At 40.1% G+C, this 19,100-nt stretch overlaps 1 protein-coding gene across 1 annotated transcript in view; it reads left to right on the top strand.

Annotated features, from left to right (window-relative positions):
- DLGAP1 (DLG associated protein 1) overlaps positions 1 to 19,100 on the top strand; it is a gene marked incomplete at both ends in the record, with an annotated part of 129,908 nt that overhangs the window by 27,691 nt on the left and 83,117 nt on the right. Inside the window, 2 exons of the mRNA XM_079533714.1 lie at positions 15,882 to 16,059; positions 18,304 to 18,544. Coding sequence (XP_079389840.1) covers positions 15,882 to 16,059; positions 18,304 to 18,544 — 419 coding nt within the window. The remainder of the gene's footprint in view (positions 1 to 15,881; positions 16,060 to 18,303; positions 18,545 to 19,100) is intronic.

Below are 19,100 nucleotides of genomic sequence, written 5' to 3'. Positions count from 1 at the left end.
CTATTCCCACCTTCATACTGATTATTTCTTTTTTCAATGAATTTCATACCTTTGGAAATGGTAAGGGTGTAGCATATATTATATTTCTAGTCCTACTCCTGCTAAGATTTTCTTCACTAGTGATTTAATTATTAACCTTTTTCACTTGTCCTGTTACTAATATCACTACTGATAGTCTTCCAAGGGTCTTAAGTCCTGCAGTTTCCAGGCCCCAACCAGAGCTGCTCTGCTGCTAACACTCCTGCAGTCTTCTCACTGCATGCATTTATTGCCCAGAGGTAATATTGCCCAGAGTTTGCACTGAAAAAAAAACGGCTCTGCCTGTCTTTATTTCATGGCTTTACATGCAGTCATTAGTTTCGCTCAGTCAGCTATCTTTGGAGTTATTTTTTGGGTAACTGGGTCTACTGCCCTTCTCATGACCAATGGCCAGGCCGTCCTTGTGCATGGACCCCAGTGCAACAGCATGCCTCTCTCCTATCATCTCTAATTGTCTTCTTTCTTCAGATTCATTATACCTTTGTGAGGACTATGATGTCTGCCTGTGTGTTTTGCCTTCGGCAAAAGATTCACTAGCCCTTGTGTTCCAGTGAAATTACAAGTTACAGCTGTATTTCCTGCCACTGTTCTTGCAAGCAGATGTCCATAGAAGGGTAGCCAGTTACTTAAAGTAATTAATTCCCATAAAGGCAACAACCCAAAGAACAGCAAAATGATCAATTTCAAAGTCATACAAAAAATCAATCAACTGAAAAGCTGTTTTTTTTTTTTTTTTTTTTTTTTAAAAAAAAAAAAAAAACAGGGCAGTAGTTTTGATGTTGATGTTGCAGAAATTGTATTTGGGGTAGGTTTTCAGATTTTGTTTTGTCATGTATTTTCTTAGATGATGTATGTAGTAAACAGTAAATAACACATAAATAAAGAATCTTTATTTGTAAGAAGTGTCTTTAAAGAGTAGGGTGAAACAAAATAGACCTGAGATGGATGCCAGTCCTCTGCCCTAAGACTGTGTTGCTCAATGACCCAGCACAGGCCTGAGAGAGCTTTGGAGAGCATCTCACTCCTGGACTCCTCCAAATCTACACTATGCTTGATGCTTGTTTGTTTGTTTGTTTGTTTTTTTTATATTCTAAAGCATGAGACTTAATAGGAAGATGGCACAGAAAAATGATTATGAGGCTGTTTCTCTTAAGGTTCTTGGGAATGCTAGGCAACTAGGATCTGAATTTTCAGTGTGCCGTTTACAAGTCTCAAGCATAGCATACAGAATCTGGAGGGTGTGCTGGCTGTTATTTTTTTCCTCTGAGAAAGTACATGTGAAGTTTTAAATGTTGGCCTCCTACCCAACACAACTGGAGATAACCTTAGCCGTGAATTAATCAAGCTGCTTGTTAAAAACATTATCTTGCCAGCATTCTTCCAAGTTTTTGGTTTTGTTTTTTGTTTTTTGTTTTTTTTTCAACTCAGGCAGATCTAACAGCTGCTTCTGCCTTGAAATGATACACTAAGGTTAATTATAGTTCTGGAACACACTAAGGTACGATTTGGCTGCTTGGGTACAAGAAGAGCATGAGCAGTGCACCTGGAGTGAGAACTAGGCTTGCAATGTTCATGTAGGCGTGAGAAGAGTCAAGCAAGTGCATTGCCCTGTACTCATCAAGGTGCTTGGGGAGAGCCCCATCACACTGCACAAGGCAGAAGCTGCATCTTCTGTATTTCTCCTATCTGTATTTCTCCACTGGTGCTCCCCACAACTTGTGAATGCTGCTCTTTGGAGTAGCAGTAACTCATGTTGCATTTTGCTGTTTAAATCCATACCTACAACTGTCCCATTCCTTGACACCTCTCCCCCTCTCTTCCTGCCATCCAGCCCACACCCATTGCTAACATATGTCCCAGAGGTGGCTCAGATGCTTTCACAGGGGGTAGATGACAGCTAGTCAGCCATCTCTCCAGCTAATCCTACCTCTCCCCATTCCTCTGTGCGCCACCCATGCATGCTAACACATTGCTTCCCACTCACTTCTCTATAAAGGGAATTTGTTACCCTTCACACCATAGCAGAAGGAAATCTTAAATTTTTTTTTTTTTTTTTTTAATCCCATAGGGAAGGCCTTCAGGGCTAGGGAAAGATATTTTAATATATCTCAGAGACAGAGGTGCCATGGAATAGGCTGCATAGAGAAGTGAGCTCATAGGCTGACAATTACAGTCTGGCTGGGTAGCGGGGGTTTCCACTGCATCCTCTGTGCAAGCCTATTCCTGGAAAACCTGTGAATTTGCTGATGGAAAGCCATTTGGAAGGCTGTGAGGAACACTTGTCTCTGTTCAGGTCTCATTTCTCCTCTTTGGAGAATCAAATAATAGAATTGAGTTAGAAGGAACCCTCAAAGGCTGTCTTGTCCAACTTCCTTGTAACAATCAGGGATACCTACAGCTAGATCAGATAGCTCAAAGACCTCTCCAGCCTTACCTTGAGTGTCTTCAAGGATGGGGCATCCACCACTTCTCCAGCCAATACGTTCCTGTGTTTCACCGCTCTTACTGTAAAATAAATAAATAAATAAATAAAAAACCTTACTTGTAGCCAATCTAAATCTCTCCTTTAAAGAGGAGAAGAGACAGTGGCACCGACAGTCCTATACTGATGGCAACCTAATCCACTGAGAGTCATGGACAGAAAAACCCATCTGATCTTACCATAGGAACTGCTTACAGCCCCAAGATTTTAGTGAGACCTCAGAGCTCATAACAGAGAGAATTTCTGAGTTTTCCATAGTATTTTATGAGTAATCATTGATTAATCTTCTCCTGCTGAGGCTAAAGCTAGTACTTAGAAGGGGGGAGGGGGACTGAGTTCATTAATGTAAGCAGAATTTGCCTAAGTTGAGGGGAGAAAATGCAGCTGAGATTTTTTCCCCTTGACAGACCTTCAGCAAAACTCAGGATCTGATCAACTGAATGTGTAGCAAATGCCTAATTATTTCCTTGCCTGTCTTCAGATAAAAACAACTTTTTATTATTTTCTCATTACTGAGTTGTTCTCATCAGTGAATAGTGAATAGCTGTACACACAAAAATCTGCCTTCTGATGCCAGAATTGCTTCCTTACTGCTATAAATGGATATTTAGCATAGTTATCTGTAGTGAAACAAGTAAGATTGGTAATACAAGCATTGTATAGTGCAATTGCATTACTGTGCTGGGCTTTTCTTTGTTTTCTGCTTTCAAATACCTTCACTCTTAAAAAATGTGAAAGTAACTTTTTTTTAGCAATTTGCCTGTTGCTGTAGAGAAGGACAATTCTTTTCAACTGCAATGCTGACCTGTCCTTTCCAGTCACCAAAGAAAGTGCTTTCCTTCATGAAAAGCACATTAAAAAGCTTTAAATCCTACCACTTCTGTAATGATGTGACGAATGCTGTGAAAGCAAATTGCTCTATGGATCCTAATTAGTTGGAAGTCAGGTCCACAATTCATCTGGGCTGTAAAAATCAGAATATATTCTAAGGAGTAATAGATGTGCTGCATTTTTTATATCCTTTCTCTTTCTTGAGCCCTTGAACTTTGTGTGCTTTCTTCACTAACTGTGAAAACTAGAGGGTTTTACCTTTAACTGAAAAGATTTTTCAAGCCTCTTGAGGGGAGCTTTAAAAAAAAAAAAAAAAAAAAAAAGTATTGCAAAAGTGTAATAAATTGCTATCTGTGGCAGTGGCAGCACTACATTATTCCTCCCTCTAGTGGCTGGCTGGCTACAGGGAGAATAACCAGAGCTCTTTATTAACATCTCATTGAATTATTCCATTAGCTTAGCTACTGGGGACTTACGTTTTTCAGACTAACATCCTCCAATGCTCTGCCCACTTGGTAATTGTTGGTGCCTCTGTGTAGGTGGCCATGACTGTGTGCCATGATCAGCCTTGCGATTTTTCAAGGCCGCTTTTCTGTGGTGTTCTCAAGCTTTTCCAGTCCCATTTGTACATCACATGATTTCCAGTAGCGGTCACGTACAGAAGATGACCCCACTTCTTTAGCATTTCTGTGGTTCCACATGGTACACTGCACCAAATCCAAGCAATTTAACACAGCTGATCTCTGATGCATGTTAAACTGAACAAGTAAATTTGAAGCAGCTTTATTTGTCCAGTCATGGTCTGGTACTGGGAACTGTTCAAATAGCAAGCTGGGTATCAGTGCTTTCTCTGTCTATCAGGATGTGCCTATGTATTTCTGTATGCCAATGGGCAGCTTACTATATACATGTCATTAAGAAAAATCCTATATTCCCTTGTGGGTAGTTCAGGAAAACAGAAAGGTGCTGCAGACATGGAATGCCCTACCTACATAGTCCAACAAACAAAATTGAGTGGGTTGTCAGATTGGCGCATCGCAGGAGAAGCCCAAGACTTGGAACTGATCAGTGCTTCTGAAGTGGACCCCTGAGTGTAACACAGAGACATGATGGTGTTCTGACACTGTCAGACAGGTCTTCTGCCTGTTGCTCTGACAAGAAGAAATGGGATTCATATACATTACTGAAACTTGGGTTTTTTTCCTAATCAAGATGAAAAAAATCTGAGTGGTAAAAATAGTTGCTGTACATACAACAAACATTCAAGGAAGAGCTTGTTTGAGGAAGAAAGCGCCTACTAATGAAGCTCAATTAAATTAAGTAACTTCACAGCAAAATTGCAGCCCCCCCTCATATGAACTGTGAGGCTCAAGAAAGTAATGTAGGTTCCATCTTCCTTTGCTTAGAATGGGCATTTTATGCATTAAACTTTTCTGTAGCTTCAGTAGGCTGCAGAGATTTTTCAAAGAGTTCTGTGTTTTCTCAGCGAAACCATTGACTTGAGATGTGTGTAAATTGTCGTAAAATCAGAAATTGTTCTCATTTAAAAATTCATTTCTTCTAAAGTACCTTTTGACCATCACACTGAGCATTCTTTACTCTTTATTGTTCAGCTACATTGCTTTGCATGGAGTAGCTGTCTCTGTCTCTGGAGTTGAACTTTATTTTCTCAGTCATTCTGTCTCCTTTGCCTCCAGTAATGCAATAAAAACATGATGCTGCTATTTTTTCCATCAGAGAACCTCAGTCATGTTTGCTAACTTTAATTCAACATCACAAACCCACCTGAGAGGTGCTGTAGGGAAGTATTACCGTACCTGTTTGCTAAGCCTGGGAGTTTATATGACTTTCCCTCCAGGTCACAGCAAATTTCTGTCAGCATCAACATCTGAACTCATGAATCATAGTCCATTGTCCATAGTTTTAAGTGCCAAGAAGAGTTTACTTATTCTGGAAAGTTTAGTTTTTAGAGTTTTTTGTTACGGTGTTTTAAACAAAAACAAAGGTATCTGCGTGTTTTCACTTGAGCAGTGTGGAGGGCCATCTTCACCTTCACCATGGTGACCTGTCATTGTATACTGGAAAGGAAAAGGTGTTTATCTCCTTCGCAAATGGTCGACAGGATTCTGATTTATATGGGATAAGTGCACACTGTCAGTCCTTTTTATTTTATTCATTTTTCCTAAGCAAACACAGAAATTGGTGTGCTTTTCTTTTATCTGACTTCAGAGGACTTAATTTTTTTTGAACTTTTCATTGGAAAAGAGCAGTGTTCCAATTAAGCAGGCACACTTTTTAATTCTGACAATATGTATTTGGAAATACTTCAGAATGCCAGTTGTTACAGGTCAAGATGCCATCTGACTTCCTCACGTATTTTCCTCCTTTAAAATGAGGTGCATAAGCCCTTTGAATATCTTCCACCCTGAAGAGGATCCACTTTTCAGAAATATTTTTTCATTCTCATCGACTCCATCTGAATCACCACCCTTGACATTAATAGCATGATTAGCAGTGCCATAACTGGTTCTCTATTTCTTAATCTCAGACACAAATAAATGTTTCAGAGTATTTAAATTTTCATTGAATTAAAAGATAACCATTTTAAATAATTGGGGAAAAGTGGGGAAAAGTCCCTTTCAGTCTCCAGGATTTAGCATAATTATGCAAGCTTCTCAAGGTATTTTTATTCCTTTTTTTTCCTCTCATAGCCCAAAATATAATTAATTCTGCTTCCTTGGGATACGCTGTGGAAAAAGCTTGGCCGAAGAATAGCTTATAACACATAAGGGCTCTGTTTTGTTGTTGGTTTTTTTAATACTAATACATATAAAAATACATCTTAAGCAGCATTTTAAATCTTTTGAACATTTTTCTTATAAGAAAAGTTTTTCTAATGGATATAAACTGCAGACTTCCTGCTGGAGGCTTGCAGTGGTTTGAGCCTGTTTATAAGCACAATTATGAACCAAGTTGTCCAGATAGTGATATATTTCACATGTACCTGAAATATCCAGTTACCACTTCACGCTGCATCTCAGTACAGCAGATGGATCTTTCCTTAACCACTACAAAGACTTTGGAATGGAAATAGTGAATTATGAAATAAATATAGACAGCTAGATTTCTTGTATTATCTGGGTTTCTTTCAAGGGATTTCTTTTGAAGTGAAAGCAGCTGAAGGGAAAATGGTAGCAGCTTCTCTTTGCTGAGGAATAGCTTTGGTAAAGTTCTGTGGAGGGAAAGTCTCCCTGCTCCTGGGGTATTGCTATGGCTGTGATGATTGGAGTAAAAGGGAAAATCTCCCACAGCAGGAAAGACTGCGCCCAGATAATCAGCAGAGGATTTGTTAGAAGCCCTACTTCACACCATTATTCTTTTAATTTACTTGCATTCTAGATATTACTTCTGGTAAAAAATGTAGAGAAAAATACTTCTAGCTTCTTTGGTATGACAAGAGAAGCTGCAGGGTTTTTTCTTAGGCAGTGGTTAACACCCATCTGAATAGTTTCTCCCCTGACAGACTTTTTTAACAGGAAAAGACAGCTGCAGGTCACACCTGAGCTCCGAGCTGTGCTCATCCAGACACAGCTTGAGAAACCCGCAGTGAAGTTATGCAGGAGGTTACTGCTCTGTCTTCTCACCCCCCTTGCAAACCCCTCTGCTGTCAGGAGAGGCTGGCATTCGAGCCAGACATCGAGTTGACTTGGCATTTCAAGTCAACACTTCCCAGGTGTCTGCAGAGAAACAAAACATAGTAAGTCAGAATTACTTGCCTGGAAAATAAGAAAAAGCAATCTTCAGGCACTTTAAACTGCTTAGTGCGCTTCAAATAAAAACCAGCTAAAATAGAGGATACCAAAACAGACATTTAGTGAGAGTGCACGTATAACCTTTGTAAATGCCATCAACAGAAAAGTGAAGATAAAACCCACAACAAGCACCTGTATATATTATAGTGCATCTCAGCAGTTTGCAGGTGTTACCAAAATAGTCACATAGTGTGCTTGTCCGTGGATTGAATCTTCCTTCCTCAAACACTGTGTTGGAGACTGTGCTGTTACTCAGTGATATATGAGGGTTAGCTCAGCCTCATTGCTTAGTTGTATTTGGTATTTTTCCTTCCTCATTGCTTTGAGATGTCCTTGCTTTTCAGAGTTTTTCCAATGCTTTTGTTCTATGAAGCACATCTGTACAGCTGGTGTTGAATCTGCATTTTTTTTAGTAGGCATCTGAAAATTTTGAAACAGCAGAAGACTGAATAGGAAGTGAGAAAAACTGTCTCTGTAATAGGAACTTTTGGGAAAACACAGGTGGCTGCTTATTCATGTAAAGGTGTTGCTGAAATGGTGCTGACTTGCAAAACTGAGATGTGTTTCTATTATCAGTGGGAGATGTTTATACAGATCTAGCCTGGGTGTTGGGGAATGTCTTTCTGATCAGGGTGTATTGGAGCAGATGCCTGCAGGCTCAAAGCCATGTAGTGCACAGGGGACCATTGCCTGGTTACTGCTCCACATGGAGCTGGGGATGATCACCCCTGAAAATGTGCACTGAAGAATACTCTAAACTTTGACACTCAACAGCAAATACTTTTTTTTTTTCTTTTTCTTTTTTTTTGTATTTTCCTGGAAAACATCACCTGTAGGTAAACTCTAACCAATATCATGTCAGTTCAGCACAGGAATATGTTCAGTTTTGGGAAGTCTGCCCAGAAGATCTCTTTGAGCTGAGCAGGATGCTATCCTCCCACTCCTGGGAGCAAGCTTGTCCTTCTGCAGAAGCCATGGTGCTAAGCAGAGGGCTGGGTATGCAGCTAGCTTTGCAGGAGCCTGGGTGACATTCCTGAAAAGCAACAGATTTCCTGTTATGGTTTGGCAGAGAGCTGCACTTCTTGGGTTTTCCCAGTGGCAGAATTAATCATACTTTCAATGGAAGAATGAGAGAGACCTAAAAACTAAATTAGGATATATGGTCTGAGCGTATGGAGACCAGGATTTTTATAGAATAACACAAGGGTTGAGATGGGAAATATCTTGGTTCCAGTTACCATGGACAGCCTTCTATCAACATTCTAACTAGGAACTACCTAAGAAATTAAAACTTTACTGTTTGCCCCAAAGTACAGATCTGCAGGTGTGCAAGATGTTTTGCCTGTGTTAACAGTCACCTGAGAGAAGGAGAGAAATGACAGAATGATTTGATGCACTTCTGATAATAGCTGCAATTAAAATATTAGAGTGAAGTGGTCCATGTCCAATGCCAAAAGCTGTGCCTGTGCAGACCTGGTGTCATCACCTGCCCTACTTCTTGGAGAGACTGCCTTCACACATTTGTGGGTTTGGCTGGTAAAACAAAGTGCTTGACTCAAAAAATTAGAGTTCACAGACTGCAGATGACTGAAATCTCACTAGAGGGGAGGGGTAGCACAAGTCACCAGGAGCATGGTGTGATGTGGGATCAGAGGGGTGAGCTGAGAGGAGATGACAGTGTCTTTTGTGACAGAAAATAGAGTGGAAAGTTCTTCAAGATACTGCTGTAGAAGTTTAATGGAAAGAGGGGCTGGGCTGTTGGAGGGGATTTGGAAGAGCAGGCTCTGGTGCAGATGAAGCATCTGTGTTGCCAGAGAAGGATCCCTCAGAAACCCACAGAAGAGCCTGGTGTTATGTTTGATGTAGGTTCAGAGATCTTTTCCAGAAGAAAAGGTCTTTAAAATCTATTTGAGCATACATTTGGTAAGGTTGGTAATAGGAAAATGAAGCCCACAGCTTTTCTCTGTGGGTCTTCTGAGAGGAAAGCTGCTCTTGTCAAGGTGAGCTCTCTCAGAGATGTTAAATCTTACCATGCTAGGTGTGGCATATCTCCTCTAGTGTAAATAAAAACTGCATGTTGTACAGTAGCAGCTTACCCTGGCATCACTGAGTTGATCTGGTTCATTGGGTTGAACTGTTTCTACACTACAGCATCTCTTCTCACCTTCCAGAGTGGAAGAGAATACTTGCAACTGTTACCCCCACACACACCCCCACATGGGAATCAACACCAGTGTGTAGACCAGATTTCTGATTAAAGAGAATTGTATAATGTCTGTCTGCATCATCTTCCATCTGCTCTTGCCAACTCAGTTGCATATGGCACGATGTGTCATTTTCGTGCTACGCTCTATTCTTTGACCATGTCTAGAATGCATGGGGATGATTCAGCATGTCAGTGGCAAGTGAAAGGATCCTTCAGTTCATCAGCCTGTTCTTTTGACTTTATGCAGTATCTGAAAGGACCTTTGAATTAAAGGAGGATCCTTGTTTTGATGTGTGTCGATAGTTTTTATGCAGCAGTCAGCTTTGTTTGGTAACATTTTAGCCCTTACAAAGGAGTGAATGTGGTTATACAACATCATCCCCTATCTTCAGTAAAAAAAGAACCAATTCCCAATCCCAAGCTTCAATGTCTCTTGAGAGAAATGGGTTTCCCTCTCATTAAATCCCGAAGAAGTGGTATCATGGCTGATTCTGAAGCTCAACATGGAGAGTTTGAAAGGCAACTGTGCTTGGCAGAAGCAAGCGCTTGATGGGGGGAGGAGGAAGAAAAAGAAAAAAAAAAAAAAAAAAAAAAAAAAAAGTGGATCCAGTTCCTGCTGTCCTCTGTGAAACAAACAGAAGATCTCTGGCAGAACACCATATGCTTACACAAAAAGCTGCAACAGCTGGATATAGACACGTTAGAGAGCTGTGTGATGCTACACTTAGGGACTTCTGAATAGTTGGTTGTTTTTTTTTCCTAAATTGCTTTCTTCTTTAGCCCTACCAGCTTCTGTAAAATCAGGCAGAAAGACAAATACACAGTCCCACAGTTTCTACCTCTTCTCACCTGGTGGTATATCCTCTGCATGTCCCACATATCTTTGTGATATGTGCATATTGGTCCATGCAGTAAGGATGCCTTATTAATGGCATCTCTTATAATATTGAAGCAGATGCCAATTTGGGGTAGATAATGCTGACTTGCTCTTCAGCAGATGTTCTTTTTCCAGTTGTCTCCAAGTTTTAAACTTTTCTTTCTCCCACTTGGCTCTTTAGCAACCCACTAAGGACTTGAGAGGGTTACTTATTTTTGTAGCTTCAAGGTAGAAAATTCCCATGAGGAGATTCACTTGATCCTAAACAAAAACAGAACCAGAGATCTTCAAAACTCAGAAAAAAAAAAATCTCTGGCAAGGGGAGAAGATGCTCAAAAGTGTTTTTGTACTGCTGTTGTCTCTGTCAGTAGCATGACAGCTTTTTGTACACTGCACTGAAAATGCAGCAGAACATGGGTGCCAACACGATTAAATTACCCCAGGCTGCTGATCCATGTCATGGCTGGAGTCGGACGGATGCACTTGAATGACTTTGTTCTGTACATGTTCTTCCCTGATGTCCTTCAGTGTTTGCTCTGTGTCAGACTGCAGTTATTCTTCCTTCTGGCAGAACCAAAATGCAAATGAAACAAATCACGGAGATGTATACTGGGCAGATCCAGTAGTCAGGCTGGAGGTGGGGTGTTCAGCCTACGGTAATCAAGCCTCCAGGAACCAGGCTGTCCATTGAGCTGAGAAACTGAGTAGTGGCGGGTTGTACAGTTGGGCTGGTTTTCTTGTTGTTTGGCTTGGTGTGTGTGATGTGCTTCTGGGGACTTCTTGTTTGCTTAAAGGCTGGTTTTAGTACACTCCTTTGCTGGCTTCCAGAGGTATTCAGGACATATTTCTACCCCTGCTTATAGCAAGGTGAGGGGAGGGTGGAACTAGATGATCTTAAAAGTCCTGTCCAATCCAAACTGTTCTATGTTTCTATGACTTTCCCTTTATTCTGCTTTGTCATTTTGTGTTGGCATAGCACCATACCCAGCTGGCACAACCCTGTGCTTTGTACTATGAATCTGAATGCTGATCTGGGGGAAGAGAATCCGGTCTCGGGAATATTTTTCTTTACAGCACTTTTTCCTGTTATGTTATACATCTAAGCTAAGGGGATGCAGCCACTGTCAGTCTAGTCTCTCCCTGTCTTCATTCAGAAATGAAGTGTTGCAAATGAAAGTGTTTTTCTCAAAAAGCACATCTATGACAGCCTTCCTAAATGAAAAGAAAATATTAAAAGCTAAACTTGCCCATTCTTGTAAACAGGGAAATCTTTCTTGTCCACTTTGTCATTTCAAAGCCATTTTCAAAGCAAAGAAATTCTTCAAGGAATACATTTAAGCCATTTCCTGTTTAACCTGCTAAGATTATTTTATAGCCTTTAATATATATGTGAATTAGCTAAATCCTAGACAGAATATGAGTCAGAAACAACAAGGCAGTTTGTAAAGAGAATTTATGGCTATTCTTCACTCCTCGCTAATCCTGGTGATCATCTGAGAAGGTGATTGAAAGAATGTATGTTGCAACAGTGTTAGAGATGATTATCTGTGCATTTTAAGTCCTTTCATTTCTACACCTGAATGAAAATGAGAGACTCAATCTCAGTATGTCTGAAAGGTATAGAGCAGAAATCAAAGGGTAGTATGCAGAGGCAGCTTAAATATTTCCTTTGCACATCTGTTTTAGATGATTTGCCAAAACTTATTCTCTGCTTAAATTAGTGCTCTTCTCCTTGTGAGACCACCTCACAGGCTTTCAGTAGTGTTTTGCTTTCACAGGTGGGATACTTTCTTGAGGTACAGTGTCAGTCAGAGATTTTGGCCTTCCTTTGCTCAGGGGAGCCTATGTTTCTCACCAGGACTCAGTAAACATATAGGTTTGGTGTTAGAAAAAACATCTCCAAATAGCAGTCAGGCAGTGGCACAGGCTGCCCAAGGATGTGGTGGAGTCACCATCTCTGAAGCTGTCCAAGAAACGTGTAGATATTGCACTGAGGGACATGGTTAGTGGGGAAATACTGGTGGTGGGTGGACAGTTGGACTGGATGACCTTGGAGGTCTTTTCCAACTTTGGTGATCCTCTGAAACCTCATTTCCACCCCCCTCAGCACAACTTTTTCAGTCAGTCCCCTTGGGCTCCACAGTAGGGACAAGCAGAGTGTAAGGTCCTGGGAAAGGGCCTGGGCTCTGAGTTCAGGACCACTCTTGGGTGCTTGTCCCACATTACCCAGGCAAGCACTGCAGCATAGAAATGATGCAGCGCACTAAAGGAGGTCATTGAAGAGGTTCAATAACTCACATCCTCCTGCCAATTAATATATCTAATGCATCCCAAAGTCTGAGTCCCTTGCTATTACACTATGTTGTGGAAATGTGGATGGCATCAAAAAAGAGTTTAGGTAATGTACAATAAACAGGATATGGAGTTGAACCCATAAGAAAATACAGATTATTTTAATTTGCATGTTATAGGTAATAGAAACTCTGAAAACAATAAATTACAATAAAAAACAATAAATAAAAACATTCAGATGTTTTCCTATTGTACACAGCCATATTCCTGACTGAACTGAATGATTTCAAAATTCAGTGGCCTTTCAGATTTTCATTGGAGTGTACTATAGAGACTACAGTGACAATTTATTACACGGCTATGAAGATAATATTAATCATCATAAATGGAAACCTGTGGATGTTTCTTCGTCTGTGCTTTAAATTTTATCTCTTCCCCATTGCTACATCTAGTGAAGGAGTGATTGTAGCAATCAGTAAGCAGGAAGCCACCTCCTCCAGGAGCTGCCAGTATCCTAGTCAGGTTTAAACAACAGATGGGAGGTATGCACAGGTTAAAATTAGTGGCCTCCTGTAAAACATTGTTCTAGATATTGTTCTTGATATGTGCCAAACTGGCAGGTCATATATTCTGGAAGAAGAGTACCGAGAGAAAGGAGGTAGCTGTGCTGACCACCTACATCTAAAATAGCAGGAAAGTGTTTTCTGTCATGGATGCACGTCCTTGTTTTCTGCAAAGCTGGGAAAACATTCTTAAGCAATGCAAATACATGTAAAAAATGAATTTCTATACCTTTTATGGGTATGTATTTCCATGACAGTGGTGGTAGCATCTGTGCCCTGGGTGCAACAGCAAAACCTTGCTGCCCTGCATGCCTGCACCTTGATATACCGCTTCCAGTTTTTAAAGGGCACCTGCCTCAGCACTTGCAAATTTCTGTCTGGCACTATCTGTGCACTGAATTTTGCAGTGTACTGCAGTTTATTCTTGTGAGCTCAGCTAATCAGTGAACAGCAACAGCCCCAGGTGACACGTTTGACTAACTGGCAGCTAATCAAGCATATTTGAATTTTGCATGTCACATACTGGCAGCAAACTGTTCACAACATATTCATGAAGTACATTTTGAATTAATTTAAGAAATGCATTTCAAGCAATGCTGATCAGTTTACAGATTTGCAAGGAGTGAGGAAGCTTGCTTGCATCTGAAAAAATAATGTCTGTTGAATTATTCATTCTGTCTTTTTAATTGTTTTATTCTTTTTATTTCTATATTTCTATCAACCAACAGACAGGATTCTTTGTTTTTCCAAGAGATCTATGGTTAGTGTTAGTTATAAAAATGCTGTAGCTGGCAGCGTTTTGTAATGGTCGTTTTTTCATCATTTTCTCTTCGTTCTTTTGAGTCATTTGAAACATTACTAATTCTGACATCTAAAAAGCTTTCTGTTTTTTACATGTGGAATCAAATGGCTTAAGGAGTCAGAGCACATGAAAACGGCTCCTGTGAGTATTGCACTGCGCACCCACTGAAAATGGCAAGCAAAGGATATGTCTTTGTGATAAAAATAACTAGTAATTAGTATAAGTTTACATATTTTTATTAGGCAGGTAATTAGCAGCCAGACAATGCAGTATTTCAGAGATGGCCTAGATTTTATTACTGTATTGAGCCATTCAGAAATAGGCCCAGTTGCTGAACCACTTAGGTGTGCAATTACACAACGGACTTGTCCTCCTAAAAATGCATTGACAGAAGTGTGCATGTCACTGGGAAATTGTTCATACTTATAGCCATCATTAGCTACTTGAATGCAAAATATCTGCAAATGCTCGACAAATTAAACATAAAATGGTTTCTCTTCTTTCAGGTCAACTGGGTATGCATTTCTGAACATCAGTTAACCAAGTTTAAGCCTTTAATTAGGTTACAGATATTTTATTCATATACATGCAAGTATCCATGTAAGATATGCCTTTCAAAATGTAAAATTTTGTCAATTTAGTGTGTTGGCTTTGCAATACTTGGAGAATATTGAAGATATTTCAGTACAAATACCATTTCAATACATTATCTGTTCACTGTTTAAAAAGATATATCCCAAAAAAATTCGTATCATAAAAAAGACATAAATCAGTTTTTTTGTGACTCACATTTTTATGGGTACCTCAGATTGCGAAGACAACACTTACTGAGCATTTTCAGAGGGTAAAACATCTCACAAATAGAAAATTGTATTTAAATGTTATGAGCCTTGTTGGCTGACTCCTGAGTATTGCATTTTGTGCGCTCTACTTACACTACTACTTGTCCATCTCATTTGCCACTGGTACTGTAAAGATGGGGGTTGTTTCCACTTCAGAAACACAACTGTGTTTTTCACACTTCTAATTTGACATCAAGTCATATAAAGCTACTTAGCTGGTCTACATTTCCTCAACTTGCACCTTCAGCCAGCATTAAAATATAAAATGAAATCACATAAAATTCAACCATGATTGTTGGAGTGATTTCATGAGTTAAGCTATGCTGTGAAGTCATTTTGCGTGTTGTGGATGGTCTGCCTGCACTATTTGCTTATATGCCCTTGAAGACTCCATTCCTGTTTAACAGGAACATGCATGAGTCACAGAGCCAGGTCTGATCAATACCAGCCTTTCTGAGAAAGGAACAAGCACTTTAAAAAAAAAAAAAATAGAACCTCTGGCCACATCAAGAAGTGTTTTGCAGGTGTGTTGAGGTTACTACACACAGATTTAGTCTCAGGCCACTCCTTTCCTCACCACACTCTCTGTCTGATTTTGATGATTGCAGCATTCACCTCTAAGCACTTTCTTCTGTTGCTCTCACCTCAATGGCTCCATTTGGTCTTTTAAAAACTACACATGAAGTTGTTTCAGTGTCATTGCTCCTCTCACGTGGTGAAGTTTTTATTGGAATGGGTAGCTGCCACCATAAACACAACATAAAATTTTGCTGTGCTGCTCTCAGTAAATAAAATAAAAGTTATGTTACCATTCTGCTTAGGCATGGTTTACACATTACTTCTCTCTTTCCACCAAATGAAAGAGATTAATCCAAATGAAAGTGCTGACATTACACAGTATTTGTATATTTATGAAATAAGGATAACAACCTGTTCAAGTACTGCTGTCCCAGTGAAAAGCACTTGCTTATACCCACTTCTGATGAGGCTATTTGTGTTTGATGAAATATTCTTTCTTTCTGTCTTTCTGTCTTTCTGTCTTTCTTTCTGTCTTTCTTTCTGTCTTTCTTTCTGTCTTTCTGTCTTTCTTCTCTTTCTTCTCTTTCTTTTCTTTCTTTTCCTGCAAACCTCTCAGGATATCCAGTGAACACTCGCCAAAGCTTCAGATCCGGAGCCACAGTTACCTGAGGGCAGTGAGCGAAGTCTCAATCAACAGGAGCTTGGACAGCCTGGACCCTGCAGGGCTGCTGACATCCCCCAAGTTCCGCTCACGCAATGAGAGCTACATGAGAGCCATGAGTACCATCAGTCAGGTGGGTGCATGCATCCAGGGCATCACTCTCACCAAACCACACTCTGAAACTCTGTTTTGCTTAAAATAGACTCAAGCTATTGCATGCTACATGCTTTCAAAACATTTATTTTCTTTTTTAATATTTTCACGCAGTTTTGTTTGTGAGAATGCAACATCTGTTAATGCCATAGCCTTCCTTTTGCAAAAGGATAAGTGGGACAATATGCAGTTTGTTTGAAGCAGAAGCAGTCTGATCTTTTATTTACCTTTTCCAAAAGCAGGTGCTCATTAGCAGTATCTTTCTACATGTGTCTTAAGGATCTGGTCTGAAATCAAATTCTCTGAACATCCCTCAAAAAGTCATATAGAAGCTGATTGTAATGCTAAAGGAAAATGAATTCCACAGTATTTTGTGTTTTACAATTCTTACAAGAATATTACTATATTTTCAAAGCTTTTGTTATCCTGTTGTATACATCTTAACCCTGAGTGCCTCTGAACTTTTCACCTTCATAGTACAAGTATCACAGAATATATTAAGTGCAAAGGCCTGCTTATCTTATTGACTAGGAGTTCTGTTAGACTCTTCTGTGTTCATTCTTATCTAGAAGAACAGGAAGTCCCACTTATTCAGTTTATGAATTTTTACATCATAAAGTAGTCTCTCCTTGCCTACAATATGCTTGTGCAGTTAATTTGGCCAGGGACAAATCTGAAAGAAGTGCAGAAGTGCCAGCATTTCACAAGGCAGTGGGCCAGTAGTTCATCTGCTAAATCCTGTAGCTCCTTGGTGTGACTTTTGGCTTGTTTGCTTAAGCGCATCATTCAGATCAATCTCTTGGATAAAATAACTTTGTTAAAAAGGTCAAGAAGCATAGCAGACAGGATTTGTGATGCTGTGATTCCCTTTAACATTGGAATGTCAGATTACCAAATGTCAAAAAAAAGCAAGTGATGTTATTGATAGTAAGACTTCAGCTGTAACAAATGTATGAGCCATTCAGTATGAATTTGTAGCTTGAGTTTCTGTGATATTCTATCTTTGGACATTGTAGCTTGCGGTTATTCACCTGTGTATAATATAGTGAAGCACTTTGCATAAGGGTTGATGCTCTAGCAGAAGGGTTAGGATGTATCTAAGAGAAGCAGCATGGGAATGAAAGCCTCAGAGGAAACTATGTGAACATTAGGTTAGCTTTCTTATTTAGCTGGACACATAGCTCTTAGACAAAGCTGTCTGCCAAAGAATTAGTGCCATTTGTCAGTATGAGTAAGAAAATATTTTTTAAAGTCTTAATTCAGAAATGTTTATGCAGGGATATCACTGTCCTCCACCATTTTACATGGTGATACATATATGATACACATGGTGATACACATGATACATATATCATGTACTCTCTGTGATCTTTCCATACTATTTTAAGCAACTTCCCAGTGATAAAACAATATGTTCTACTTTTTAAGATTTCCTTTTTCGTTTATGTGTACAAATTACTTGACATAATGCTTTCCTTATTAAGAGCCATCCTATTTTTTTTCTTTCACTCTAAGTCTTACCTTCTAGAATGTTGGTTTTTTGCATGCCTGAAAAACAGCAAAACCCTTAAGTGATGTTTTTTGTGTGTGTATTTCCTACAGTGATAATCATTATGCTTTAATGCCAAGCTCAGGACTCAGTTATGAGTTTAGAAATATAAGCATCTATTCATATATAAGCACAGATAAGTGATTTTCAGGTTCGCAAGATCTGCAGCAAAGCTGCGTACCTTTAACTGTTCTTGAACTTGTGTGGAGTGGAAGTCTTTGTCACCACCTAGTGTATGCTCCACAAAGGGTCTAAAGTTTCCCTGGCACATTTCAGCTCTCAAAGGAGTCAGCCAGAATATGTAGTTATACAAAGATTTCCTCCCTGCAGCAAAGCTCCTTCCCATACCAGCCTCCTCTTTCCCACTGTTTATTACTGTGTCTGCGCTTAAGCTTCCAGCCCCTCAGCTCTGTCACTGCCTTTGGCTTGCACTGATTGTCCCAAGGTTAAGCTGACCTTTATTTTTTTCAACCATCAAAGAAAGTGTGATTTTTGTTTTTCAGTGTAATGGTCGTAATTGTCAGAGCTTCATCTTCCTGAGGTGAGGAAAACCAGGCGCTTTTATGGAGACTCACAGCTTCCCACTGGTGTTGGCTGGAATCAAGGGCTGAAATAAAAATCTCTGCATAAAACCTCTACTTTTCGCATGCTGAACCTGATTATCTTTGCCCACAGGTGAGTGAGATGGAGGTGAATGGTCAGTTTGAGTCCGTCTGCGAATCAGTGTTCAGTGAGCTTGAGTCTCAGGCAGTGGAGGCTCTGGACCTGCCAATGCCGGGCTGCTTCCGTATGAGGAGCCACAGCTATGTGAGAGCCATTGAGAAGGGCTGCTCCCAAGATGATGAGTGCATATCACTGCGGTCGTCTTCTCCCCCGCGAACAACCACTACAGTGAGGACCATCCAGAGCAGTACTGGTGAGTAACAAGATGGGAAATGCACAGGGGTGACAAAAATGAAGGTACCTTTCTGTGCAGCTCCGTCAGCTCAGCCATCAGATCTCTTCCAGACCCAAACCCTTGAGTCCATTTCAGCAGGGAGCTGGACTGAGTAATCAGCTTGAAACTAGACACAGACCCAGACTGATGCAGTTGTGTTGTTTACTGTGTCCAAGCTAATTTATTCTGTGTTCAGGGCACACAGAAGGGAAGTCCAAGGTCGTATCTCCTCCTGCTCTCATCCCCAGAAGAGCAATTGCAATTTAGTGAGGCTGAGTAAGAAGGCTGTGGGCTAGCAGCTCTGCTGGCTTTCACCAGCAAAGGAGGGTTCCTCAGCTGAATTTTGCTTTGAGAGATGTTGTGCTTTCTGTAAGTTGGAAGTTACTGGATGTGCTGATTAGCAGCTGGTACAACTCTTCAGCTGTATTATAGGGCTGGGAATGAAGAAGTCTGCAAGACAAAACATGCACGTTCACACCTTGTTGTTATTCCTTCTACAGCAAAAATGACTCAAGGAGAGGTTTGGATCTAAATA

This window comes from Tetrao urogallus (assembly GCF_951394365.1).
Source record: "Tetrao urogallus genome assembly, chromosome: 3".
NCBI classification, from domain to species: domain Eukaryota; kingdom Metazoa; phylum Chordata; class Aves; order Galliformes; family Phasianidae; genus Tetrao; species Tetrao urogallus.
Note: the sequence above shows the minus strand (reverse complement) of the source record. Positions and strands in the feature narration are given on the sequence as shown.